The following is a 27,988-nucleotide window of genomic DNA, read 5'->3' as shown; positions in this document are numbered from 1 at the left end:
CGGGGCCATGGGCTGCTTCTTCTCCAAGAGGCGGAAAGAGGCGAAGGGGGGCGCGCAGGGCGGGGCGGGCCAGGACCCCCCGGCCGCGGACGACGAGAAGCCGCCGCCGCAGTACAGCTGGGACCAGCGAGCCAAGGTACCGCCCCACCCCCCTCTTCCCCGCAGTAGCCCCCAGGAGGGCCCCCCCTTTGGCAGAGCCTCCGCCGCAGCCCCCCAGCCTGGCGAGCTGTTCTCCTCCCGGCTCCCCCCATCTCCCGCACCCTGGCGTGGCGGCGGCTCAGGCGTCGCTCCCGTGGGGCTCTGCCATAGCTATTCTCCCCCCCCCCCCCCCATCTTGTCTTTCCCCTCGGGTGGGTTGGGTTTTGTTTTAGATTTGGCGGAGGTGCCGCTGCTGACCCCTGGGCACTCTAGAAAGCTAAGTTATAACGCCCCCCCCCCCCCCAAACTGCCCCCTCAGGCTACAGCTAACAAACACCCTGTGCAGTAGTGTTGATTGGTGTTTTTTTTAAATAATAAAAAAATATTCTCTGTGCAGTCTCCCGTGGGGCGCTTTTCCCATCCTGGGCAGATAGTACTAAATTCTATCTTCCAGTTCCGTTTTTTGTTTTTATACTTGCCACGAAGTGGTAGCATACCCTGAATGCTAGGAGACCTAATCTCTAGCATTTCACCAAAGGGTGAGAAATGAATTTCAGAGCTGAGGACCTCCCATGGAGAATGCCCTGCCAGCAGCCTGTAGAAACAGGAAGCTTTGTCGGTGGAGTATCTGTACTAACCGCAAATTAGGTGGTGTCACTTATGGAAAGATTCAGTCTAATGTAGCAACGTCCCAGTCCATTATATGCCATTAAGGACTTATAAATTAAAAGTTTAAAACCAACCCATTTGTTTTAAGGTAGAATGTAACAGGCAACTGGGGCAAACTACCCTGTTTTGCAAGGTACTGCTTACTAGTTGGGCAGCCACATTCTGCCAGCCTTCAATGTAAGGTGTAATTCATGTAAAACATATTATAGTAGGATGAGGCTGCTTTTTCTCTCTCCTGTTTCATTGGTAGTTTGCTCCTTTTTTGGCACTAAGTTAGATGGTGACTGTGAGCTACATGTGAAGTAGTGGCAGACAGGGCAGAACTGAGTTTGTACCTTTATTTCTATTAATCCCTTGGCTTTCTAACCATAATTAAAAGGGGGTGGATGTCCTGGGGCACTCCAGACACAAATTAGAAAAACAAATAAAATTCAACAGCAGCTACAGAACCAAACAGCCTTCTTGACTTAAATGCCTCTTTACCCATGCATAGCTAAACTTCATCAGGCCCTAGCTATTATGATGTGTCAAGGATGTGTGGAAGGCTTTTTTAAAACTTGCATGTTGTAGTCTCTTAGGCAGTATTTTATGTTTCTGACACTTCCTTTTATTTTCTGGAAGTTGTTTTGGAGGCTGAGAGGCGTTCGGCTCATAAAGTGGCAGGATCTTTGCTAAGGATTCTCCTCCAGCTGGTTGAGAGGCCATTGAGAGAGAGGTTGTGATGTTGCACTCTATATGGATTTTATGAAAATATGCTAATGAGTGTGACTATAATGTAACTGGAATATGTTTCATGCAAAAGGTCTCCTGTAAGGTATTACAAAACTTATAATCTACTGAGTGTATTCATCCTATTTGTATGAATGTATCATTGTATCTGAAACTAGAAATATGAAATATAACTCTGAGGGCCTATCATAATTATGCAAAGTGTGGGCCATTAATGGTGGTTTGGAATCTTGATGGCTCCCATTAACCTGGACAATTATCTGTAGATGGCTTGTAAGTCTTCCTATATACCTGTGTGCTGGCAAGTGGGTAATGAAGTCTTACAGTGACGTGATCATGTCACCTGAACTGGAATCCATCTTTAACCTGGTGCTTTTCCATTTAGAAGGGTGTGGTGGGGACCCAGAGAGACAAAAGATTCCTGCCTTGTGCCAAAGCTATATAATGGGGTGGAACAGAACAAAGGGGGCTACAGTCATGAGAAATGCCCTAGCTCCCACCTGAGCTGGAACAAGGGCTGTACCAGGGGAAAGGATTGTGCCCAGACTAGGAAGGCATCCAGTCTGGGAAAGAAACTTATTGAAACATCTCTGAGGGTGAGATTTTTATCTGTGTTAAGTCTGTCTAATACAGTAAGAAACTGGTGTATTTTATTTTGCTTGGTAATTCACTTTGTTCTGTCTGCTACTACTTGGAACCACTTAAATCCTCCTTTCTGTATTTAATAAAATCACTTATTTATTATTTAATCCAGAGTATGTATTAATACGGGGGTGGGGGTGGGAAAGGGGAGGAACAGCTGTGCATCTCTCTCTATCAGTGGTATAGAGGGCAAACAGTTATGAGTTTACCTTGTATAAGCTTTATCCAAGATAAAACGGATTTATTTGGGGTTTGGACCCCATTGGGAGTTGGGCATCTGAGTGTTAAAGACAGGAACACTTCTTAAGTTGCTTTCAGTTAAGTCTACAGCTTTGGGGCACGTGGTTCAGACCCTGGATCTGTGTTGGAGCAGACTGGCGTGTCTGGCTCAACAAGACAGGGTGCTGGAGTCCCAAGATGGCAGGGAAAGCAGGGGCAGAAGTAGTCTTGGCACATCAGTTGGCAGGGTTTCTGTGATCCAACCTGTCACAGAGGTCTCTAAACAAAAAAGAATTTGAATAAAAATCCTTCTCCTTTTCACTCGCCGCTTCATGTTTCACTTCCTTGATACTTGGTGGTACTTCAATTCTTCATAGCCTTTCTGGAAAAAATAAAGCAGACTAGAAATTCAGTTTGTGTGTGTGTGAAAACCAAACTGAGACCACGTTTACAAGCCATAAAGGGAGAAACACTAAACTTTTTTTTTCCAGGCTTGTATTCTTATTTAAACATGGTCAGATGCCCTGGTGTGACACCTAAAGCTCTCTAGTGGATTAAGCTAAGATATGGGGTTACGTATGTACAAAGATTGTAGGGTAAGGACAAAGGAGGCTGCTTCATGTCAGACTTGATACTTTGATTTCCTAGACCTAGGGAATACTTATGGCACAGATTGGCTAATACCAGGGGTTCTCAAACTGGGAGTCGGGACCCCTCAGGGGGTCACGAGGTTATTACATGGTGGGGTCGCAAGCTGTCAGCCTCCACCCCAAATCCCGCTTTGCCTCTACCATGTATAATGGTATTAAATATATAAAAAGGCGTTTTTAATTTATAAGGGTGGTTGCACTCAGAGGCTTGCTATGTGAAAGGGGTCACCACTAAAAAAGTTTGAGAGCCACTGGTTAATACAGTGCTTGCAAAGGGAGGAGGCAGACCATGTTACTTGTATAACTATTACTCCCTTGCCACAGTGTTAATGTTATCTGTTACTGTTTTTTTAAACATTGTCAGAATGGTTCTTCTCTTTTACAATGAGGTTATTACCGAAGCCACCCAAACACTAATTTCATTTAAAGTTAAAGCGGTTAAATTAGTAAACTACATTTTGTGAACCTGTCATATCCAGCCACAGGGATAAGTTTAATATAAATGATAGCTACAGTTATTTCCTAACCCAGAGGAAGGAGGAAAGTCAAAACAAGTCATTAGGAGAAAACCTGACACTTTTCTCTCCTCCCCACCCCCCTTAAGTGTTTAGGTGAGCTTCTTTTGCAGGAGGTGAATGTATTAACATATTAGGAGCAGTCAGTGTCTCAGACATTAAAGTAGACTACATTTGGGGTTAACTTTTCTAATAGATTATACAAAGGTTTAAACAATTCTATGTATGAAAGAGAATCTCATACTTAAATATTAAGTTGTTGCACATAGTGTCTGTAGCCAGTTGTGCAAAGGCTTCCTCTTTCCAAACATCATATGTAATGATTCCTGGCTTTTGAGTTCAGAGGACCATACTGAAAACAGCAGGGTTAAATATATAATTTTTGAATGTCTCAAGAAAAGATATATAGAAACTGTTTCAAACATTCATCACCCTTTCCTCTTTCTTTTTGTGTTGGCTGCCCAGTGTACTCAATGCTACTGTTTTTGTGTTGTATTGAAGTTGAGAAATAGTCGTAAATGACTATGGGGAAAAATAGTTAACTTTAAAACAGAGAATTTGGCATTTAGTGTATCAACATGCATGAAGTGGAATTGACAGACTTTTAAAGGGGCCCACACTCAAAACGTAAGCTCCTTTTAAAAAAAAAAAAAAAAAAAAGTAGCTTTAGATACTGTCCCTAGGTTTCCTGCCATATTATGCTGTCTTTAATGTTGTCCTCTCCCTCATTGCTGTGTGAAAGGACCAAACAAATATGAAAACTCTGCATTTGACAACAATTCTTCATACAGTCAGAGTAAAGCAGAACATTTACAAAATACCTAGGTCTTTCTATTTTGTGCAAAAACACACATGAAAATACATAGTAACAAAACCCCGAAAACCTCAGCTTTATAAATAGTTTCACTAGGTGTCTTCTGGCATTCATTTTTGGTCACTTTTAATAGTGTGGGTTGTTAACACACTGCTTTGGGTGGGGAAGTTCACATGTACTGGATACTATTTCTAACTTCAGTCTGTCAGGTCAGTAAGACCACTTTTATTGTACGTAATGCTCTCTGTCCGCTATAGGAGTTGCCAGTTATTTTAAAGAAAAAATTATTGGAAACTTTATAGGTCTAAAAAGGTGTAGAAAATATCTATGCATGCTTACGTGAATCTTTCTGCTTAGACTTTAGTTGCCTTCCTGTGAACTAAGAGTTGAATAGAGCTTTCTGTTTTCAAGAACTCTTTGACATCACAAGTCTCGAATACTGTAAAAGAAGCCCTCTTTATTGCATTCTAGACAGAGTGCCGTAGATACAGAATCTAGCCACAGTGACTGAAGTGTGAAAGTTGATTTTTTTCCCCCCCTCTGTTACTGTAAGTTGCATGGTTTTGTTTAGTGTAATGTTTGCAAATCTTAAAAATGAGATCTTCTGATATTTTTCTTAGCGTAGGGCTGAGCTAAAGTCAAGAGCCACACTGTCAGATTTACTTTTTTTCATAATCAGCATTGCAGTAATGACAACACAGTAAAACCGATTGCACTTCGGTTCTAAATCCTTAGTTTGTCATCTTAATGTTTCCAAATATTGTTTCTGTGTAGCAATTTCTTGTGCATTGTCCCCCAAGTTTCTGTACAGAGCCAATGTCAGACAGAAATCTAGTCAGTTTGAAAAAAAACAAAAAAACAAACTGACAGTATTACCCTTTTTTTCTGGATCCTCCTGCTAACATTTGTAGTTTTACATCCATGCTTTCCTAATGCTTAAAGATGTATTTTCTCTCACTTGGTGAGAAAGCCACACAGAAATCAAACTAGAAAAACCAAAAATGTTTTCTGATATTTCAATTATAAAAAAATCTTAGATTTTACTTATAACAATTAATACTCAAAAAGGGTGCTAAATTTCAGTGACCCTTTAAAAGTCTGTATTAGCTTCAGATGAAGAGGAGAGATTTGATGATCCTGAGTCAAGCTATTGCATGTAGATACTTTTTGGCATGCCTACAATGCAGTCACTAAAACATGTAGTGTGGTACACTAACTACAGAGATACTGGGTTTTATATTTGTGTTAAACTGTCATGTTTTGTATTAGAGGATGATTGACTACTTCTGACATATAGCAGGTTATTGCTTTGGGCAGAAGATGGTTCTGGAACTTGGTGGGGTGAGAAGATGATACAAGAACATAATTGTATAATGGTTAGGTGGAAACAGCATGTGGACATAACTGTTAAAAATTTCTGCATTATGTAGTGCTATATTCAACCAGTTTGCTTTTATCAAGATTCAAACAAGTCTTTTTTTTTTTTTTTTAATTGTGTATGTTGCAGGATAACTAATGTATTATGGAGGGATTGTTAGTGTCTCAATACTTAATATTACATTACATCAAACCATACTTTAAATACCTTGTGGTAGATGTAAAAACACATTCTGATCAGAGCCAAAATTACTACATCATTTATGGTGGTAAGGACTTAACTTTCAGTTAAGTATAAGACATACCTAAATGGTTTTTTTTTAAAAAAAAAAAAAAAAAAAAAGGGAGAAATTGTAGTTTGTGTCTTATGTTAAATGGCATCCAGGTTCCTGGTCTTAACCAACTGACTGAGCCCATTGCTGAGGTTTCAGCACTGACACAGCACAAAGATCGCTGGATCCCTCCAGGTCTACCTAATCTGATGCCAGAGTTCTGGCACTGTTGACTTTAGTGAACCAGTAGTGGTTCAGTGATCTCTAAGTGGTACCAAGGTCCCTGTATTCATCTGGATCAACAGAGTCCAGTGCCTAGCATTTGTCATTAAAGTGGTCTGCAGCGCACACTATATTGAGTATTAATGTCCCCATACCAGTCTGGGTCATCTTTGTCTAGGTACCAGGATTTTAATACCTTTGACTTTTGTAAGCACTTGCTTGAAGCGGTCTAAGTGAAGTGGCATTCAGTCTCCAGGCCTGTCTCTGACAATCTGGTGCTGAGGATCCAGTACAACTGACTGTCGTGGGCCACTTGCTTGAAGTGGCTTGCTGCACAGATGTCTCTAGTTTCCCCCAGTGTCGAAGATCCAGCATCAGTGACTGGTGAACCACTAGTGTGAGGTTTTGTACTCAAGTGACAATGGGATCATGGGATCCATCTGAGTCAACATAGCTAGCTGCCAAAGATATAGCACCAATAACTTGGCTAAACCATTTGTCAAAGTGGCTCGCTACTACTAGACACATATACCCAGGTCCTTGGGTTTGCGGATAGTCAGTAGCACTGAACCCAGCTGACAGTCTCTGAAATGTCACTTAGTAAAGTGGTGTTATCCCCATCATGACTTCACCAAGTTCACTGACATGCAAACACTGGCTCACTCAGGAGCTGAAGTCCAGCTCCCTTGATTTTGTGGAACTATCAACTCTGGGCTTAGCAGTCCAATGCTAAGAATTTAGCATTGCAGGATCAGGAAAATTGCATGCTGTGAGCCTGTCTCGCATAAGTGGCTGATAGTCCCCAGAGCTATCTAGATTGAGTCCGGTGCTGAGAACCTGGCACTGTTGATTGCTGTTCTTATGGGTGGCACCAGAGTCACCTGGTCTGCTGGGGACTACTGAGTTGGCACTTAAAAACTGGGTTTCCTGTCCGAGTCTTTTTGGTATCAGATGCTTAACCTCTGAGTAGTGTTTACATGACTGTGTCAACAATAGGTTTCTCCCAGGGCCTGCAGGGATAGTTGGCTGTGCCTCTAGGGCAGAGGTGGGCACACTACGGCCCATGGGCCACATCCGGCCCGTGGGACCCTCCTGACCGCCCCTGAGCTCCTGGCCCAGGAGGCTAGCCCCCTGCCCCCCCCCCCCCCCGTAGCCTCAGCTCACTGCACTGCCAGCGCAGTACTCTGGGCAGCGGGGCTGCGAGCTCTTGCCAGGCAGAGCTGCGGCCTGACCCGGTGCTCTGTGTTGCGTGGTGGCATGGCTGGCTCCAGCCGGGCAGCACGGCTGCCTGACCTGGTGCTCTGAGCGGCGTGGCTGTAGCGCCGCCAGCCACTGGCTCTCCAGGCAGCACGGTAAGGGGGCAGGGGAGTTTGGGGTGGTTGGGGCGGGGGTGTGGATAGGGGTTGGGGTGGTCAGAGGGTGGGGAACAGGGCGGTTGAATGGGGGCAGGTGTCCTGGGGGCGCAGTCAGGAAGGAGGGAGGGGTTGGATGGGGGGGCAGGGGTTCTGGGGGCAGTCAGGGGCAAGGGGTTGTTGGATGGGCCAGGGGTCCCGGGGGGGCATTCAGGAAGGGAGAGGGGGGTTGAATGGGGCAGCAGGGGGCAGTTAGGGGCGGGAGGCCTGGGGGTAGTCAGGGGACAGAGCAGGAGGGGTGGATGGGGCAGGGGTCTTGGGGGGAGTGTCGGAGCGAGAAGCGGGGGGGGGGAGAGTCTGATAGGGGGCGGGCGCTGGGCCACGCCTGGCTGTTTGGGGAGGCACAGCCTCCCCTAACCGGCCCTCCATACAATTTCTGAAACCCGATGCGGCCCTCAGGCCAAAAAGTTTGCCCACCCCGATATATACTGTAATATTTCCAGGTGGAGAGACTGGGATCTTCACCTTGTTTTCCAGTCTTTTTAAGGTTTGTGGACTCTGTAGGAGATGAATACTAAACATCAGGGTTATTGATTTTTGAGAGCTGTTTGTCTAGTCTGAGACTTTTTCCCTGTGTCTAGGAAGATTCTTTGAATAGAGTTCTTCAGTTTTCTCTTACCTGTTCTGCAAGGGCAGAAAATCCTGACTAGGTGACTTTATTACCAAGGAGAGAGACTCCTCAGTTCTGCTTCAGGGTCATACAAGTGGTGTTGGCATATTCCCTTTTCTTGGACTGGAATCAAGAACTCCTCTGTTCATTCTGCTTCCTTTATTTCAGGAGATCTGTTGGTAGTGGAGCCAAGATATCTCTAGTAGTCCTAATCAGATCTTGGCAGTCTTGTCTTCAAATGTCCTAGGTCTGATGTTAGCACCACTTTGCAGTTTACTGAGTCTGTGTCTTCAGGTTCTGGTAGGAGTATTCTCTGGAGCTTGGATCTTCTCAGTTGACATCCCAACTTCTGGATTGCTGAGATGCTTGAGTGTTCTGCGGAAGTCTAGTAGATACTATTGAAAAGCAAGAGCTTTTCAAAAACAAACATCCCTTACTTCTAATGTTGCTGTCTGCTACACTTTAAACATTAAGAACTGTGGAGTTCTACCAGGCTGCTTTGTGGCTTTAGCTTTCACCCTCATATTTGGGCACCTGTTCTTACTTTATAATAGCCTAGTTCAAAGACACCATTTAATGTCAGTAGTTTGGGGTAGGAAGCCCATTAAATTCTGTCACCCTGGGTAAACAAGAGCCAGCCATGATCCATTGAGAATTGCAGTGGTTACTAGTCCACAGTGATGCATCATGATGGGCTGAGTTGTAAGACTTGCTAGTTTGATGGGACAGGCAAAGAATAGGCACACTGGCACAAGCTGTTTTAGGAAAGTTCAGGTAGCTGTTCAAATCCTTGGTTATCCTGGGAACACTTACCATTTTGAAATGTTGAGACCCTGGCTCTTTTGCTTTTGTACTTACTAATTTTTCACTATTTTTTCTGTAAACCCTGTCAGTGTTAGGATTTTTACCAAACTGTAAAAACAGCTTCAAATATTGTTAAAGCTAAAGGGCTTCTCAGTAATGGTGAAGGAGGGTGAGGGGGGAAAAAAACATAGCACGGCTTTTAAAATATCCTGTCTAGACACTGATGGGTAACATAGATGAGACTTGTTCAGCCACAAACTTGCTTGATAACTGAATTCTGACACGTACTTCTCCCAGGGGTGTAGAAACTCTTGCTATGGAATTTCTAGCATACATGGTTGGGTAAAGAATCTTTCTGAGTAAAGATAACTGCATGTAGACGCAGTGATTTTTTTGAGGAATCCATTGGTTGTAGGCTTGTCTATCTTTCATAATGTAGCAAACAGCAGGCTATCAAACTGAACTAGTTAAGCAACTAGGGATAAACTGTAACGAAGGTGGATTTAACCACTTAATACCAATTTGTTATGGGAACTGTGTGCTTAAATTCCTAAAGCTCACTTCTAAGTTAAATCCTGTTTGCCCTACTGTCTGAATAGAGCTGCAAAGAAACTGAATTGTGTATGAACTTCTGTACTGACTATCTCAACAGTAGCTGCATTCAGCGCAGAAGTTCTTAAAGGAATATTGACCTAAACTTTATTCTGAAAATGACTGACTTCATGCAATTACAAGTAACACCTAACTTTTTCTGTTGTAGTCATTTTTAACAGGGGAAAAGATTTTGCTTTCATTTGCCTCTTGCATTTGACAGTATTTCCTGTACAGAAACTCCGTGTTTCCCCTGTATTTCCTGGCTGTCAGATTCTTTTACTGAAAAGACCCTACAAACAACAGGGGTGCTGTTAACTCTTCCTAATTTTTAAAAATTAGGATCTTTTTAAAAAAAAAAAAAAAAAAAAAAAAAAGGAAAATGTACTGTAGCAGAAACTGAATTTTGGAAGTCAATTGAAATAAACCTCAAGTGGACAGTGTCTCTCTACCAATATTTTAACACCCTGCCTCCTTCCTTCCCACAAAACACATACAAGATTTAGGGCATGTCTACAGTGACAAAGTTACAGCGCCGGCAGTTACAGCGCCGGTCAGAAAGCGCAGGAGAACAGCTGTTGTGTGTTCACACTGACAGCTGCCTGCACAATAGTGTGTTCACACTTGCAGCGCTATTCAGAGCGGTGCACTCTGAGCAGCTATCCCACAGAGCACCTCTTTCTCTTTTGCCACTAAGACTTGTGGGGTTGGAGGGGGTCGCGGGACATCCTGGGTCCAGTCCCAATGCCCTGTGATGCATTGCTTCGCATTCCAGCAATCCCTGTGCTTCTGTCCGCATTTGGCGACATCTTTCAACAGTTTGTGTACTGCGTGCCCTGCCTCTTTCGGGCTGCAGGAATGGATCCTGAACTCCTGATCAGTATGCTGCTCACTCTGACCAACACGTCACGAGTGGCAGTGGAGTTATTCCTTAAACTACAAAGGTAAGAGGAGTGTGACATTGATCTTGCCACGCATAGTAGCTACGACACGAGATTGCTTGTGTCATTCACAGAGGTGCTGACCACAGTGGAACACCGCTTTTGGGCTCAGGAAACAAGCATTGAGTGATGGAATCCCATCGTGATGCATGTCTGGGATGATCAGCAGTGGCTGCAGAACTTTCAGATGAGGAAAGTCACAAGGACATGAGAATGAGAGCTGCCCTGTCGCTGGAGAAGCGCATGGTGATTGCACTGTGGAAGCTGGCTACTCCAGACTGCTAACCAGTTCAGAGGGGGAAAGTCGACTGTTGGAGTCGTCGTGTTGCTGGAAGCGTGCAGGGCCATTAACCGCATCCTGCTCCGAAAGACCGTGACTCTGGGCAATGTGAGTGACATTGTGGATGGCTTTGCACAAATGGACTTCCCTAACTGCGGAGGGGCGATAGATGGCACGCACATTCCAATTCTGGCACCAGACCACCTAGCCACAGAGTACATTAATCGCAAGGGATATTTCTCAATGATTCTCCAGATGCTTGTGCATCAACATGGGCGTTTCACAGACATTAACGCAGGCTGGTCTGGAAAGGTTCGTGACGCACGCATCTTTTGGAACACTGGCCTGTTCAAAAAGCTGCAAGCAAGAACTTTCTTCCTGGACCAGAAGATCACCATAGGGGAAGTCAAAATGCCCACTGTGATCCTAGGATACCCCGCCTACCCCTTAATGCTGTAGTTTATGAAGCCATACGTGGGACAACTTGACAGCAGCAAGGAGTGGTTCAACAACAGGCTGAGCAAGTGCAGAATGAGTATACATTTGGCTGTTTAAAAGCCTGCTGGCAATGCCTGTATGGGAAGCTGGACCTGGCCGATGACCATATTCCTATGCTTATAGCCGTGTGTTGTATGCGCCATAATATCTGTGAAGGGAGGGTGAAAGCTTCACTCAGGGCTGGACTGCAGAGGCTCAGCACATGGAAGCTGAGTTTGAACAGCCAGAGACCAGGGCTATTAGAGGAGTGCAGCGCAGCGTGGGGCCATAAGGATCAGGGATGCCTTGAGGCAACAATTTGAAGCTGAAAGCCACTAATATTTGTTGCTATGCTTGGGATTGCAGTGCTTGTAATGCTAGGAGGTGATTGGTGCACATGATGCAAGAAGGGGCCTTTACATAATTGTGTGTTGCTTTGCAGTGCTCTTTTTGCTTTCACTTAATAGAATAAAGATTGCTTTCAAACCAACACAACCCTTTTTTTTTTTTTTAATTAAAAAACAACCACCGGAGGAGAGAGTCAAATGACAAAAATACATCAGTGGGGAGGGGCATGGGGGAAGGGAAGGTTTCCAGAGGAGGAGGGGTCCTGGGACAGCTACGGATTTGTGTATGTCCAAGGATCATATCCAACCTTCTCCTTTGGAGTACAATGCACCTAGTGCTATACTTCAGCAGGGCCAAACTGCAGAGGGATGGGTATTGAGTGCAGTGGGTAGTGGGAGTCCACACGGCTGGACTGTGAGGAGTGGAATACTGCAGATAGTGTGGAGCCAGGAGGTTGATAACCGTATGTTGGTGGTGTGGGGGGGTACATGGAAAAGAGTTTGGCGACAGCGGCTGCAGGGGAGGGCACGCACGGAGCTGCTCGGCTTGAAAAGCTAGTATCGCCTGGAGCATGTCCACTTGGTGCTCCATAATGTTGAAGAGCCACTCCGTGGCTTCTTTCTGGTGTGCCGCATTCTCCTTTCGGTCCCTCTTCTCGCTGTCCCACCACTCCTTCAATTCCTGTTTCTTGGCAGCAGAGTGCATCATAACCTCATGGAGAAAGTCCTCCTTAGTTCTTCTTGGCCACTTTCTAATTCTGCGCAGCCTTTCTGCCGCTGATAACCTTGGGAGCCCAGCCTCCCTCTTTGTTATCTCTGTGAAGTTTAAATGCAACATTTTACAGAAGCAGTATTGTTTGCAACACAGACAACACTGATTCAGTGCTTTAAAACGCAGCCAGTACTCTCACACCAGTCACTAGCTGTCTGACCCCAGGCAAGTACACACAAGCCACAAGACCCCCAAAATGGGGAGTAGCCCCAGGGGCAGGGTAAATCACTCTTCCTGGACCCTGCTGTACACTGGGCATGTGGCTTTTGGGTAGAGCCAGCACTGTTGGTGGGGCCTGATAATCATTCCTGTCCCCACACTTTGCACAGGAGGTGATTATGGAAGATATCTCGCTGCTGAGGGTGAGCAGGGAATCAAGTGAGGGTCTTCTCCAAGCCTGCGGCTTCTGCCCTGGCCCCTACGTGGCTTGCGTGTGTGCAGCAATGCCACCCTCCCCACCCCCCAGTGATCGCAAAGTAGCACGGGAAGGTTACGTTAATGGGGCAAGAAACAAAGCAGCTCTGCCGAGGAACCTGCGGCAGTGGATTGACCAGTATCTCCACGAGTGTTTCCTGGTGAACTCTGAGGGAGATTCCCGTGAAGTGAGGGAGTGTATCAATAGCCTGTTCTGTCGCTCAGACTAGGCATGTGATGGGAGACAAGCCTGCTTTCTCCAACCCTCCTGCCCCCAACAACTCGCTTCAGCAATTTCCCAAAATCAGATCCACTTACCAGGGGCCTCCTCTCCTGTTTACGCTTTGCCAAGATCCGATAGCTGTGACTGGCTAGGCTCCTCCGGGGTAGAAAAGAGCTCCTGACTGCATGCATCTCTGGCCTCTGAGTCATCCTCTGCCTCCAGGTCCCCCTCACCCTCTTCGTCCAAGATTTCCTCCTCCTGGCTTAGTCCACTCTCAACTGGCACGCGAGCCAACAAAGTACACAGGGGCCTTCCCAGTAGAGGTGGGGTTGCCACTGAGTAACGCGTCCAGCTCTGTAGAACTGGCAGCTCGTGGGTGCAGCACCAGAGCGGCAGTTTGCCTCCCGTGCCTTGTGGTAGGTGTTCTGCAGCTCCTTCACTTTGACCCGGCACTGCAATGTGTCCCGGTCATGGCCCCTTTCTGTCATGCATCATGAAATCTGTAGGTATCATAATTCCTACGGCTGGAGTGCAGCTGGGACTGCACAGCCTCCTCTCCCCAAATGCTGATGAGGTCCAGCAGCTCGGCATTGCTCCAAGTGGGGGATCGCCTGGTGCGTGGAGCAGGCATGGCCACCTGGAAAGATGCGCTGAGACCACTGCACGCATCACTGAGCAAACAGGAAGGGGACTTTCAAATTTGCAAAGGAATTTATGAGGTGGATATGACGGTTGGTCACCTGAGGACAGGGCAGTAGAGTCAAACTGATGACCAGAGAGGTGAGAACAGGCATTGCGGGACACCTCCCGGAGGCCAATCGCAGCACTGTAATCACCACGGTGTCTACGCTGGCACCGCAGTGCTGTAGCCCTGGCACAGAAAGCTCTGTCTCTCCTCGGGGTGGCTTTTTTTTCCCTTTTTTTTTTTTTTTGAGTGCTACAACTGCGCAGTTTCTGCGCACTAAGTGGCTTGGCAGTGTGTACACCTCTGGAGGTACAGCGCAGAAAGCTGCTTTACTGTGCAGAAACTTGCCAGTGTAGATGGGGGTGGGGGCCTTAGTTCTCAGCATGCATACATTTGACGTTACTAGTGCTGTTGCACTTCAGACTCTCTTCAGTGAATCAGCACCGAGGGAATTTTGTGAGGGGAAAATTAACATTTTTGGGAAGTTTAAAAGCACTTCTGTGCAACTTGCCTCTTCCACCCTAGTTTCAGTTAACTTGGTCTTCATTTTTTGCTTTGCAATTTTCCTATAAAGGAAATTGACAAACTTCATGTTGTGACACAATAAAATCAAGGCAGTTAATTTGTGTTGCAACAATGCTTCTTTTGCATTTAACAATGCTCGCTCTCTCTCTTTGGCATGTGAAATGTTAAGCACAATTGAGCACTCAATTCAGGAAGTCACAAGCTGACTGTTCATTCAGTCTTAACACATATGGACGGGTGCTTGATTATGACTAAGTGATTCAGGAGCACTTGTTTCCACTAAGTCACTGTCACTTGAGGTTGAACTACAAATTAGATTAAGCTTTATCGAATGACACACTTTTTCTAGTTTTACACAGGTTTTTAAGAAGAACTAATTGTATTGAAATATGGTATGTCTACATGACTTCCTAAAGATTTCTGAAGCTGCATTATATCTATATCTATATATCTATATCTATATTTAAAAAAAAAGAAGCATATATTCATGCTGAACAGTGGAAGTCATAACTTGCTTAAACTTCCATCTTCTCCTTTCTTGGAGAGATCTTATCCTTTTGTTTCCACACTCCATTGTAACAGTAACAGTTTATCCCAAGACTATCCAAATTATTCCCTTGAAGTCTTCTATTAAATGCTTGCAATAAATATGAGCAAATGTGTGGGTTTTTTTAACACTTCAGGTTCTCTGAATGCATTCTGTGAGACCTGCCACTGCTCTCTAGTCCACTTAAGTTCAAATCACAATAACATTTGTACCATTCCTGCCCAAAACAACTGTTAGGCTTTGAAACAGCACCACAGAGTGTAGTTCATGGAGTCCCCCTGGCTCTGTACCGTCCCTTTCTTGAAAGTCTCTGGAATGGTCACCGGTATTCCCCTGCTTTTCTCTTCTTGGCTTCCAGTTGTGGTGTAGTCTGGAGTGGTGGTCATTTGTGGGGGAGAGTCCTGAAATTTGGTCTCTGTAATCATAATTGTTCGTTCTTTACTGATGAAAGTGTTTTCCTAATACTTATTAAACTTGTATGATGTGGTAATGTCTAGAGTTCAGCTGGGTTTGGGCCCCATTATTCTAGGCACTGTACAGACATAGAAAACAGTCTATGCCCCAAAGAGTTTGCAGTAGTCTGAAAGCTAAGCTTATCTCCTTGTTGCGGGGCTGTCTGTCTTAAGGCCTGCCAGCACAGTTTAAGGAGACTGGCCAACTTGAGTTTAGGAGGAAAAGGGAACAAAACTTTAGAAAGAACACTCCTCAGTGGCTGCATGTAGCACTCCATCAGACTAATTTTTCTCTCTAGCTATCTACCATGTAAAAAATTAATAACATTTTTCTTGAAAAGATAACTTCCTTACTGAAGTCTTCAGTTTCAACATCTATTTTGGATAAATCGCTTCTAGGATTTCCAGAGTGAGGAAGGATATTCTGGCAAGAGGCATTTCTGGATCTCGGCTCACTCGTGTCTCTACCATTTTTCCTGCATTGTCTATGTAACCTTCTAAAATTGCATAGAGGGAGGTTATTCTTTTTGGAAAAATAGGACATATAATACTCCTAAATCTGACTATATAGAAGTTGCTCTCTTACTAGCTTTTAGAATTACTAACAGCTTGGCAAATGCTCCAAGGCTATCAGGCTGACACTGGATATAGTATGGAGTTGAATGCCAGGCTTTTGATGTGACCTCTCATGTAAGAATATCCTACACTTTCAAGTGTTAAGTGATCAACTACTGTAAGATGCCATTTTAACACATACACACGAGGGCAGAATGGAAGCTGCTGTAACACTTAAACTTTCTTTACTCTTATGTAGCAAAAACTGTAACCTCAGTTATCTTGCAGTATAGCATTTGTTTCTCTGTTAAATTCACTTCCAAACCATAAATTGTAATTGGCTGATAATTAGTCATTCTCTTAATTGGATGAAGAGTCCTGTTTTAATGAACAACTTCCTTTTTTTTTTTTTTTTTTTTTAAAGGTGGCCCTCCTGAACAAGAGAGTGTGTCAGGAGACAGAGGCCATAAAGCTGACTTTGTGCCAGCCCAGCCAATGTTTGTCCACAGTCTCAATTAGAAAATCTGCATTTTTTTTTATTAGCTATAGAGTATACAGTATAGAGTAACAGTTTCCTGCCTTGTGACGTTGCAGGCTAGAGAGGGATAACTTTTTAACAAATGCAAAATATGCTGATCAAAATATTGCCCAAAGCTTCCTTGCCAGGGATCAGGCAGAGAGGTAGTGGAAGAAAAGACAAGCTGAAAAGCACGAAGACCCATGAGATGTCGGTATGCTGACCAGTATTTATGATAGATTTCTATTTCAGCAGCACCTAGGGTACATTGTACAGTGTGCAAACTACTGTATAAAAACATTGGCAAAGGGATTGTGCGCTCTTTGTAAGATGATCCATAGACCAGGCAGAGAAAGGGAGGGAGAAGGAAAAGATTGCCATCGCATTGTATAGCTGAGGCACTGAAGCATGTTTTCCCCAAGATCATACGGGAAATTTGTGGTAGTCAGGAATTGAATCCAGATCTTTTAATGAAGGCACTAGCAGATCATCTTTCTGCCTCCCATTACCTTGACATAATCCCAGACAAAAGTCTCTTCTGAAGAGGGGTGTCCTGGCCAGTTCCATGACCCTCAGTCTCTGATTGAATTTAGTTTGTTCCGGTTTCTCTGCTTGTTCTTAATACCAGCTATTGCTTTTGTCACTTTTAAAACTATTGTTATATATTTTTCCTAGGTTGATCCCAAAGACTACACGTTTTCTGGACTTAAGGACGAAACTGTGGGTCGTTTACCTGGAAAAGTTGCAGGGCAACAATTTGTCATTCAGGACTGTGAGAACTGTAATATCTACATTTTTGACCATTCTGCTACAATCACTATTGATGATTGTACAAGCTGCCGAATCTTTCTAGGACCCGTAAAAGGCAGTGTGTTTTTCCGTGACTGCAAAGATTGTAAATGTGTAGTGGCGTGCCAACAATTTCGCACCCGGGACTGCAGAAAGTTGGAAGTATTCTTGTGCTGTGCCACCCAACCCATTATTGAGTCATCCACAGGTATGAAATTTGGCTGTTTCCAGTACTACTATCCAGAGCTGGCTTTACAATTCAAAGATGCTGGACTGAGTATCTTCAATAACACATGGAGCAACATCCATGACTTTACACCAGTGTCAGGAGAAAACAATTGGAGTCTTCTACCTGAAGATGCCATAGTTCAGGATTATGTCCCCTTTCCTACATCTGAGGAACTAAAAGTAATCAGAATTTCTACAGATACCATGAAGAGCATAATTCCAATAACCCGGGGTGGGAGGCAGAAGAGCAGTGAAGAATCATGTCTGGCAGTTTTCTTCTCTGGAGACTACACAACTGCAAATGCTAGAAAGTTAATTGATGAGGTAAGACACCTTTTTCTATTTCCAGCTTCTTGACTTTCCAATTTCATATCTTTTTGGAATAAATTGCAAATTCTCATAGCTTATTGAAGTGAAGATACTGAAGTTCAAACTGGCTTGCTTCTGGATGTCTACTAAAACACTTTTCAGTATCTACTTTTGGTGTGTTTGAAAAAATGTGAAACTATGACCCCCAAACTTGTTTTTCATGATGCATTTTCTTGCATTGATTTGGGTATTTATAATGTACCCATAACTGCCATCTGAACATGAGCTGAGATTGTTCAATCTTATTCTGATACCTGTCGAACTTGAGGGATATATGGGAGCACCAAAAGTTACTTTTAAAGTGCCATTTTACGTGCACAAGTAATTTATTTGTACTTGGGTAAGAGTCCAGTTGGAAGCTTTCTTGAAAGTGTGGATACAATATCTTTACATAGCTTCTCTGTACAGAGAAGTTTTTTCCTTTTTAGAACTAAAACCATAAACTTGTGGATGGCTTTTTAAAAAAAAAAAAAAAAAAAAACTTGACTAGTAGATAAAAGCCAAATGCTGTAGTTGTGGGTTAGAGAGGAGCCTGATCCAGGTTTGGTGTCCGTTGCAGCTAAAGAAAAGCTAATGGTGTTAAACACCTTTGCAAGTCAGGCAGTTAGCTTCAGTAGCATTTGTAGATGCTCAGCACATGTAGTTTCAAATTAAAAAATGTACAAGAAAAAACTTTAGTTTCAGGTAGGGGAATAGAACAGAAGCAAAGATTGGATGTTTTCTTTTCATTCCATTCAATCTTCAGGTGTGGTGAAGAAAGTGCTTTCCCGTTGTAAACTAGGGAAGAAGAGAATAAATTGAGGTGGTTTAATATTCAGAGGGGAAAATTGTGTATTCTATTCCCATGTAATTTATTTGGACTTCTGCTTTCAGAAAAGCCAAACATCTGTCCTCACTATATATCAATGATATTAACAGCTGTTTTTAACATGGGTACCCTTGTTTATTAACAGATGACTGGCAAAGGCTTTTTGTTGGTTCAGACTAAGGAAGTTTCAATGAAAGCAGAGGATGCTCAAAGAGTGTTCCAGCAGAGTGCATCTGACTTCATCCCTTTGCTTGAAAAAGGTAAGGCTTCTTAAAATATCACTTAAAAGGTCTTTTTTTGTTTTTGTTCCCCCCCTCCCCTCCTTCTGACACTTAAAACTCAGTTTCTAGTCCATCTTAGTTAGTGTATTCCCTCTGGCTGTAGATAATACTTCAAAAGAAGGGAAATAGCTTGAGCCGCAGGAGCAGTACAATCTATAGCTCACTGAAATCAATGGGAGGTCTTTCTATTTTCTTCAGTAGGCTTTGGATGAAGCCCGAATGAAGTGGTGAATTCCTTCCTGATCCCTCCAGGCAATGCTCCAAAGGGGATCTAATCCAGTGTGGTTGCCTTCTAGTGACAGGACCACATGGGTCTAAGGCTATGGCAACCTAAATATCTAACAGATCTTGTTCTCTTAGCTTAGGAAATAAATTCATGCTTTTAGATCCAGATCTTGCATGTTCAGTCCCTGCTGCTGGCAAACCACAAAGGTGTTGTATTAAATCTGTAATTCAAAAAGAAAAAAGCTAGAGCTTGGCATGGCAGACCAAAATAGAATCCCAGTTTGTCATTAGCCATGATTCGCTGCCGTTAAAGGATTTAAAACAGAAGCGAATGCTGTTGAAGACCACTAGCTTCAAAGTTAGTGTTTATATTTGTAAGTGGTGAAGTAGTCCCATTGTATACATTCTTTGGAGAAATCAAATGCAGCCATAGTGAGCAGTTAAGCATAGATTTTAGTCTTCCTAAAGCTTAGCATACAAACTGCTTTATGTTGTTTTCTGCAAACATAGAATAGCAAAAGCTAAATAGCAAATTTCTGAAGGACTAGGTCCCAATCCTAATGAACTTTGAGCCATCTCACAGCTGTCCAGTCAGCGTGAATAAGAGTCTCAGTACTATAAGACTTTCCTTCATTTTCTGGTCCGTTTATGACCAACGGCTTTTCAAGAAATTCAACTGGAAATCTGCATTGTTCAGTTGTTTCTACAGCAGCTGTTTTTCAAATATGGAATTGCAGATGTTTTCCTTTGTACACATCTTTTTTCAGACAACTTTTGTATTTTCACAGCTCCATTACTAACCCTTGTCCTGGAGGATGATGGTTGCAGTAGGAACTCTGAGGCTTTATGTGAACAAAACTCAGGGCTCTGAAAGGGATAAAGAAAACAGCCAATCTCTAATCTTCCATTTAAGATGGAAATCTAAAAAACATTATTAGAGGTGAAACTCTCTTTGTAGGTCCTGTTGTTGCTTTGGAGTTTAATGGAGATGGTGCCGTAGAAGGATGTCGAAGCATTATAAATGATGTCTTCAGTGGAACCAAGGTGAGCTATGTTTTCTCTTGAGGAAATAATTATGACCAGAATCTGCCTGAAAAATATTTCATGATCTAGAAACCTTATTTTTCATTTGCTAAGGTTTTGTCAGCCAGCAAGACCTGAAAACATCAGTCTTAATTTTTTGAAACTCACATAGAACTTAATTTACTCCAAAGAAAAGTACACTCACCAGCGGGAAGTAGGAAACTTTCCCTGCCAAGTGAAGAGGGGATGCTAAATCATCAATTTCTGAAGAACTTAAGCTTTCTATTTAAAACTTGTGGTTGCAAAAATAACTTACCTAATGTACAGTAAGGCAGGGCTGTGTTCTGGGACTTACAAAGTAGACCATGCTGGAGCAATCTGCTCTTAATTCTTGGCTGAGAAGTAGGATGAGACTGCTGTTTTTTCTGAAGTGTGATTCTAGATACCTTTCAAGGTTCTACTGTATTTGTAAGACAGTCATGGTGATAATCTAAAGATGTACCAAGGTTTTTCCCTAGAACTTAAACATCCTCATAGTTTAGCTTTCTCACACCACATGACCATTTTTCAGATAGCTTCCTCTTCATTTGTTCTAATAATGCTTTCTCTGGGATAGTGTTTGTAGTTTGTCTAAGTTCTTAATACATGAACATTTCAAAGTAGATGCATCATATGATACAGCAAGAAACTGGATAATATCCCAATAACCTTTAATCTGTTCGCTTAGCTTTTTTTTTATACCTCTTTGGGGCATACATTAAGCTAAGGGTATGTCTACACTGCAAACCTAAGTCAACCTATATTAGGTTGACTTAAAACTACTACAGTAATTACATATGCATGTCCACACTACCCTCCTGGGGTCAGTGTTGCGCATCCTCATGAGGAGTGCTTCCTTTGAACTAAGATGGGCAGTGTGGGGAGCTGAGAGCCTGGTCTCTCAGCTGCTGCCCCACAGGTTCCTGGGCTCCTGGTGGGCTAGCCCCCACCCCCGTTCCCCACCAGAAACCAGGGGAAGCCACCTGGGGCTTCCTGTCCCTGGGGAGCAGGGTTTAGCTGCCCTAGCTTCTCGGGCCCCCCTGCCTGGCTCCCAGCCTGGGGGCAGGAGCAGCAGGAGGGAAGCTGCTGGGGCTTCTTGCCCCAGCTGGGAGCGGGGTCCAGCTGCCCAGCTCTCCAGGGAGTTGGGGGAAGCTGGGCTCTAGCTGCCCAGATTTCTTGTCAATTTCAGGGCAGGAGCCATGAAACGGACAAGACAGCCAAAGTTGGGTGTAAGGGATGCAATGTTTACACAGACACTGATGCCTCTTGTGGAGGTGGAGTAGTTATATCGGTGGTGTAGGGCACTTACATGGACAGGAGGAAATCTGTAGTGTAGACACTGACAGAATTAGCCCTAAGGTGCCCAAAACTACTCCTTAGTTTTCCTCAAAAGAACAACTCCTTGACTTATTCAATCTGCCCAGTCTTTTGTTAGCAGCCTTTAAGTTGGTTTATTGTGAGAAGATGCCAACTTTTCAAGACCATTTTTCTTTATCCATTGTCATGAGCAATGTTCCTTCTAATTTTTTTTCCATCAGTGTGTGGAATGAATTTTATGTGCACCAATATCAAGATAATGTGTGGATGTGCGCCACCAGTAGAAACAAAAAACCTGCATATAATTTTTTTATTTTTTTTTTTAAAGTTACCATAGGGATAATTACTCCAGCCAGGACAGGTTAGGCATTTTAGAACTCACTATTCAAAGAATTTTATTTCTCTCTTATGCTTAAATTTATGAAATGCACTGACCAGTCAAAACACTAAAATAACACTTTAGAAGAATAAAATGACAGCGAATATATGTGCATTGCAGGAAGTACCAAGAAGTAACAATAACACAAGTATGTGTTGGGAGGTGTGCGTGTGGCTGTCTCTTTAAGCACAGTGGCAGTCACCAGAAAGCTCATTCAGACCTCAGCAGCTCCATCCTGCTCTTGAATCCTGCCCCCCCATCCCCACTCTGCAGAGATGGGGTACATGGGAAGGGGGATACCCTGACATCAGCGCCCCCCCTCCACTCTGCACAGCAAGCAGGAGGGTCCCGGGAGCAGCTGGGCAGGGGCTCCAAGGCAGAGGGCAGGAGCAATGCGGCTGCAGAGCAGCAGGGAGGAGGGGCACCTGAACACACATCGCTGGATGCGCGTGGCTCTGCTAATCAAGTGCGCGGGACTTGATTGATTCTTGGGTGACCGCACAACTTAGAGGGAACATAGTTCATGAGATCAACCATAGCATAGCCAGGCTTAAAACCAAACCAACGTAGGTCAATGAGACTAGAGAAATCCAGATAGTTCTGATGTAGCCTTGCTACAACTTTATTGACTTTACCCAAAGAGGAAGTTGCCTTATGAATTTCTTAGCATAGAGTTGCTTGAGCAGTGGTCTAAAAATTGCTTCTTTGAGATGCTGGCATGCTTTTCTCTGGAAATGAGGTTGAAGTTGGTTGGCTATTCCCAGTTCCTTATTCTAGATTACAGTTCCTTATTCAAAGGCTGAAGTTGTTTCAGTTATTATCAAATTGAATTACTTCTGAAAATGATATGGAATGGCATGTCATGATGTTGGGTGTGGCCATGGACAGAGTATTAAAGTCCCCTTCCCCAACACTGTGTATTGTTCAAATTCTGATTACATAGCTAATTTAACATGTACAAATGAGACAACCTCTGGACTACCTTCGAGTAGCATGTCTGTGCCATCAATTCGAGTCCTAAATTGGAAATGACACCCTGCTTTCTCACTTAAAGCTGATTTCTACACACAGCACTCTTCCCTGGAAAACTTCATGCTCTCATCCATGTGAAAATGCTTGTTGCATTGAATAAGTAACTGGAACATTGGGTTATCTGAGAAATATTTTTGTTTGCACATAGTCCAAAGACCATTTACATAATAAAACAAGCATTTGCGTAATGAAGGATTTTCTTCCATAATTTAACTTTTAAAATGCATATTATGAAATATATTTCATGTCCCTTTTAGTAGGAAACACAACTTTTTAATTATGAAAATAACCAACTTCAGACTTGCTTCTGCAAGGAGGTATTCTCCACTTCAGAAATGGTTCTAGCACCACGCTGCTGGCCTTCACCAACGAGCTGGGGCATGGATCAGTTTACATATTTTGCTCAGGGGTATGCAGAATGTGCCACTGACTGAAACTCTATCAGGAAAAACTCACCACCTCCATACACGAATCTAATACCATGGAGAGCACGCTTGGATTCTAAACAGGCTATTTTATCTGCTAGATTTGAAGAGTGCTGTTAGAAATACTTAATTTGGTCACTGGGTGTAAACAACTGTTATTAACTAGATTCTTCACCTGAAACAATTTTGGTAACCACTCTGGATGTTTGTAGGGGTAAAGAAGTCATTCATTAGTTGCACAGCCACAGTTCACGCTTACAAAAACTTCTGGTAAGTGGTCTGACTTTAGACTGAAATTTCTGCCATAGGTGCATTATTCACATTGGAAGAAGTTAACTGTTAAGGTATTGGACTTCACTCAGTTCAGTTACTGGCTCTACCATAGGCTTCCTTTGTGACGTTGGACAGTCACTTAATCTCTCTGTCGAAGATTGCCATTTTACAGATGGGGGTTATACTGCTCCCCAGTTTTGTCTTGATACAAAGCTTTTGCGGTCTGTCTGAAAACCATGATGTCCTGTGAGGACAAGTGTGGGAGGAAAATGGTCTTAAAGAGCCATTGTATTCATGGCCAAAAATGGATCATGATATCCAACCAAAGCATTAATAGATCTATTAGATATTATTCCTTATTGGGTGTCAGAGGGCTCCATGTTAACTGGACTCCGAAAGTGGATCATCAAAACAGGCCTTTTGCACTGACAGGAGAGGTGTTTATCCTGATATCAAAATGAAGGAGGGTAGTGGTTGGCCCAATACAAGAACACAAACCCTTCTCTCCAATCTCATCTCAAAACTAAGATTGAGAGCTGGAGTTGAGCTTGATGTTAGCTGGGACAGTGTTATGTTCTGGTATGGTGATCCTGAGATGTTTGAGCTTGCATGATCACCAAGAATTATCAGTCTCTAACTTTGATACCTTGGATAACTCAGTTAACTGAAGTACTCAGTCACTGTACATTGTCATTTAGTCACATCTTAACTTCCTCCTAGGATGCATAAAATAGACTCTCTAAAATCCAGCTTTGGGTTAGAAGACAAACTTGCTTTTTAAGGCTAGATATAAACTGCCAAACCATTTCCCTGATAACTTACATTGCATTGTTTTAGATATATCTTGGCTGCCTGATGGATGCAGGCAGGCCTAGTTAATTTACTAAAATCAATATTTTTTTTCCAACTATTTTCAAGGACACAATTGGAGTTTTTTGTAAAATTTTAAATATTAAACAATTTGGATGTTGGCAAAAAGTGGAAGCCACTTTTGCTGAGAAAGTACTTCTGAAATTTTGAAAATATACCCGAGGAGGTATATCTGGGAGAAGAGGAGAGAAATGCCTTTCTCAGTTTTGTGTGGCTTGGGAGGGAGGGGAAAGTGGTGGAGTACTTGCTCTGCTTCCTTAAGTGAGTTTGATGGTACCTAATAGCTTTTCTTCCCCCTACAGGATGATGGTTGATGTGACTTTTAAATAGTCTAGTCTAAAATTTTAAAATTGTGTTTTAGGATGGACTGCTTAAACAGGAGCTATTTTCTATAAGGGAAAGATCGTTTTGCTTGACAAACGAAGTCTCGAATTTCTTTGCTCCATATACTGAGTCCTGAAACTATTTTAATTTCCTTTCAAAAATGAATTCTGCCTGTTATATGAATAAATCTGTAGAAATACATTACAGAAATGTTTGTAAGGCTCTTGAATGAGCAGAGATGACTTGCATTTCTATATATATGTGACAAGTAACTACTTCCTTGTTTAAAATGTATAGGTTTTTGCATCGGAGAACAAAGCTTCTGCCTCTCAAGATGTAGACAGCTTCTACAACTTTGCTGACATGCAGATGGGAATGTGAAATGTGACTTGAAGATGTTCTTCTGCATGGCCTGTCTCACCACTTGGATATAGCTTTGGTTTGACTGTGTAATGCTGCATTAGTAGCAAAAGTGTGTGGTTTTTTGTTTTTGTTTTTTCTGATTGACCTTTGTATTGCATATGTTTTTTTATAAAAGGAATTGGTAAATTTAATACTGCATCACGTGAATTACAACGAACAATGTAGTTTCACATGTACATGTGATACTTATGTACCACTTAAACAACACACTTTCTAGTAATTTATGATTATAGTGAAACTTTAATTATATTCTGATATGAACATTCTAAAAATCCTACAAATTAAAAGATTTGAGGAAAGGAGGTACAATGCTAGACCACATTTTATGTATTTTTAAAAAAGTCATTTCTTAACTGAAACACATTGCTACCGGTATGTGTCAATGGTACGTTAGAGAAGGTAACTTGTAGAATTCACAGTACTTTCCCATATGCAAAATTATCTTAATCAGGAAAAATGTCATTGCTAACTGATCTAAAGTTTCTTAAATTGTTTTCTTTTAAATAGCATGCTTTCACAGTTGACTTTACTCTGCTTCAGTCTTTGTATTCATAAAAAAATTAATTGCACCAAGTGTTCTATACCAGATAGTATAGTACATTAACATTTAAGACTAACATTAATTTTAATTACATTAAAAATAGTGTAAAGAGCCTGGGAGCTATGCTGCAGATGCTTTGTGCCCTCTCCTCCCAGCCCCCCATTTAGGAGTGTCTCCAGTGGTATAGTGGCTCCTGTCTCATCCCTCTTTTGGGCTAGTGTAGAAGATAAACCTGAGGCTTCCTTACAACCCAGCTGCCATAATGGGTCTTTGACAACTGCCATTGTTTAGACCACACCACAGCCTAGAATCAGGGAGATGGTTTTAAAACAGTGTTTGGATGCATGCACCTCCACTGAGTGTGCTCCTCCATGATGGATATGGACACAAGGTCTCTAGTGGCTGCAGATAATTGACTGACTGTAAAACTAACAGTCAGTTACTTCTAGAAACAGACCGAGAGAGCATTAATTTGAGACTAAAGGAATGTAACTTTTTTTACTATAGCTGTCTGACTTGTAGTTTTTTTAATAGATGAGCTATATAGTGTTCCTGGTGGCATTTACTAGATACGTCATTTCAGCATAAGAACGTTCACTACAACGTAATGAATCTTAATGCATACACATGAGAATATTGGATCCTCAACATTCAGATTGAGCTTCTGCAAGGTTTTACAAGAGTTCAGATTAGGGTTCCATAGGCCCTCTGTTCAGACAGCAGAAACTTAGCTTCATTATGTCACAAATTTACTGGACTTATCAACTGACTGCTCTCCTATCATATGAGGTGCAAACCCACAACTATTCAGATTCGATGTGACTTGCTGGTGTAAACATAAGCTTCCCAGTACCATTTAATGTAAAATGCTATGTTGTGATTTTCCTTTTTAAAAAAAACAAAAAAACAAAAAACACAAAACTCATTGACTTTATATAGTCTGGTAGTTTATCCTCCAGCCATCTTGTAAATAGAGCAGGAAATGACTGTCTTGATAGTCAGTCAATGCTGTGGCTTCAGAATGCCAAAGGAGGCTGGTTGAAATACTTCGGGATTGGTGAAGGAAAGAAAGGGGTATGTCTGTCTGCATTACTCCCAGCCTTTGCAAGGTCCATAATGTAAATAAGAGTATATGTAGGTTCTGAAGTCTGCCATTTTGCTGTCACTAGATAAATGCATGCTCTTAACTCCACTTTTTTTTTAATAGAAGGAAGGTACACAAATTGAAAGGAAACTTTTCCTTCTATCTCTAGAGAAGGAGCATCTCTTGAGCTGACTAATTTGCAAACTGTGCTGATGCTCAGAAAAATCTGCCATGGACATGGTAGGGTTCTGTTTTGATTTGACAGGTCAAAACAAGATTATTCTGCCATTAAGTACTAGTTGGTGGTAGAAATTAGTATGTTTTTCTATTTGGAAGTGGTCATTCAAATTATCATTCCAGTATACTGTATCTGCCATGCTGAGACTTGGGTGGAGGGTAAAATGTGTTTCAGTAAATGGAGTGGAAATGATACTGACCACACAACAGATCTTTCTGTCCTGATGTATGTTTCTATCCTGACACTCACTGTGCTTTAGAATCCTGCATGTGATATATTTCAAACCTGTCTTCATGTAATAAACTGTCTAAATATAATTGGTCATCCTATTCTTAAACCCTTTTGTGATCAGTAAATTAAGCCATGTGCTATATGTAAATGAGGATTTAGTTCTTCTCTTCTTCCCCCCCCCCACCCCCCTTACCCTAACAATTTCTGCTCGTTAATCAGGGTGAAGTTCTGTTTTTAATTGTCTGTACAGGAATGAGTAACTAGTTCTGCGTTAACTTTCATATGACAAACAGATTTAGGTTTGAAATATTGGGGAAATTTCCACCAACTTAAGGAAAATGCTGTTTTTACAAATGGTGGGTAACTAAACTGTCAAATGCAATTAAAGGGTTTTTCTTTTTATAGCACTCTTGTTTCTTTTGTAATATTTAAATACCTAATGGAATTATAATTGCTTGATAACAGCATATTTCTGAATCTTTGAACTTTATTTAATAAACCTTACTGCTAACAAATATTAGGAACACTTCTATTCCTAATGAAGTAAGCTCACCTCAGTTGTTATATGTATAGTGTAACAGTATGTGCTTCATGCAGCTTTTTGTATATTTTGGTAGTTTTTGTATGTAATTTGTCTAGTAGTTGTGAAATGTGACTTGCAATAAACATTTTCAAAATAAACAGTTCATT

The 27,988-nt window shown here is 42.4% G+C and overlaps 1 protein-coding gene across 1 annotated transcript; it reads left to right on the top strand.

The window, feature by feature from the left end:
• The first annotated feature begins 7 nt into the window (after positions 1–7).
• Positions 8–27,977, top strand: RP2 (RP2 activator of ARL3 GTPase). Its single transcript, XM_065408713.1, has 5 exons — positions 8–136; positions 17,075–17,740; positions 18,739–18,853; positions 20,058–20,143; positions 25,079–27,977. Exons 1-5 carry the CDS (start codon positions 8–10, stop codon positions 25,160–25,162), a joined length of 1,080 nt encoding a protein of 359 aa, XP_065264785.1. The 3' UTR covers positions 25,163–27,977.
• Positions 27,978–27,988: the final 11 nt, after the last annotated feature.

This window comes from Emys orbicularis, chromosome 1 (assembly GCF_028017835.1).
Source record: "Emys orbicularis isolate rEmyOrb1 chromosome 1, rEmyOrb1.hap1, whole genome shotgun sequence".
NCBI lineage: Eukaryota > Metazoa > Chordata > Testudines > Emydidae > Emys > Emys orbicularis.
Note: the sequence above shows the minus strand (reverse complement) of the source record. Positions and strands in the feature narration are given on the sequence as shown.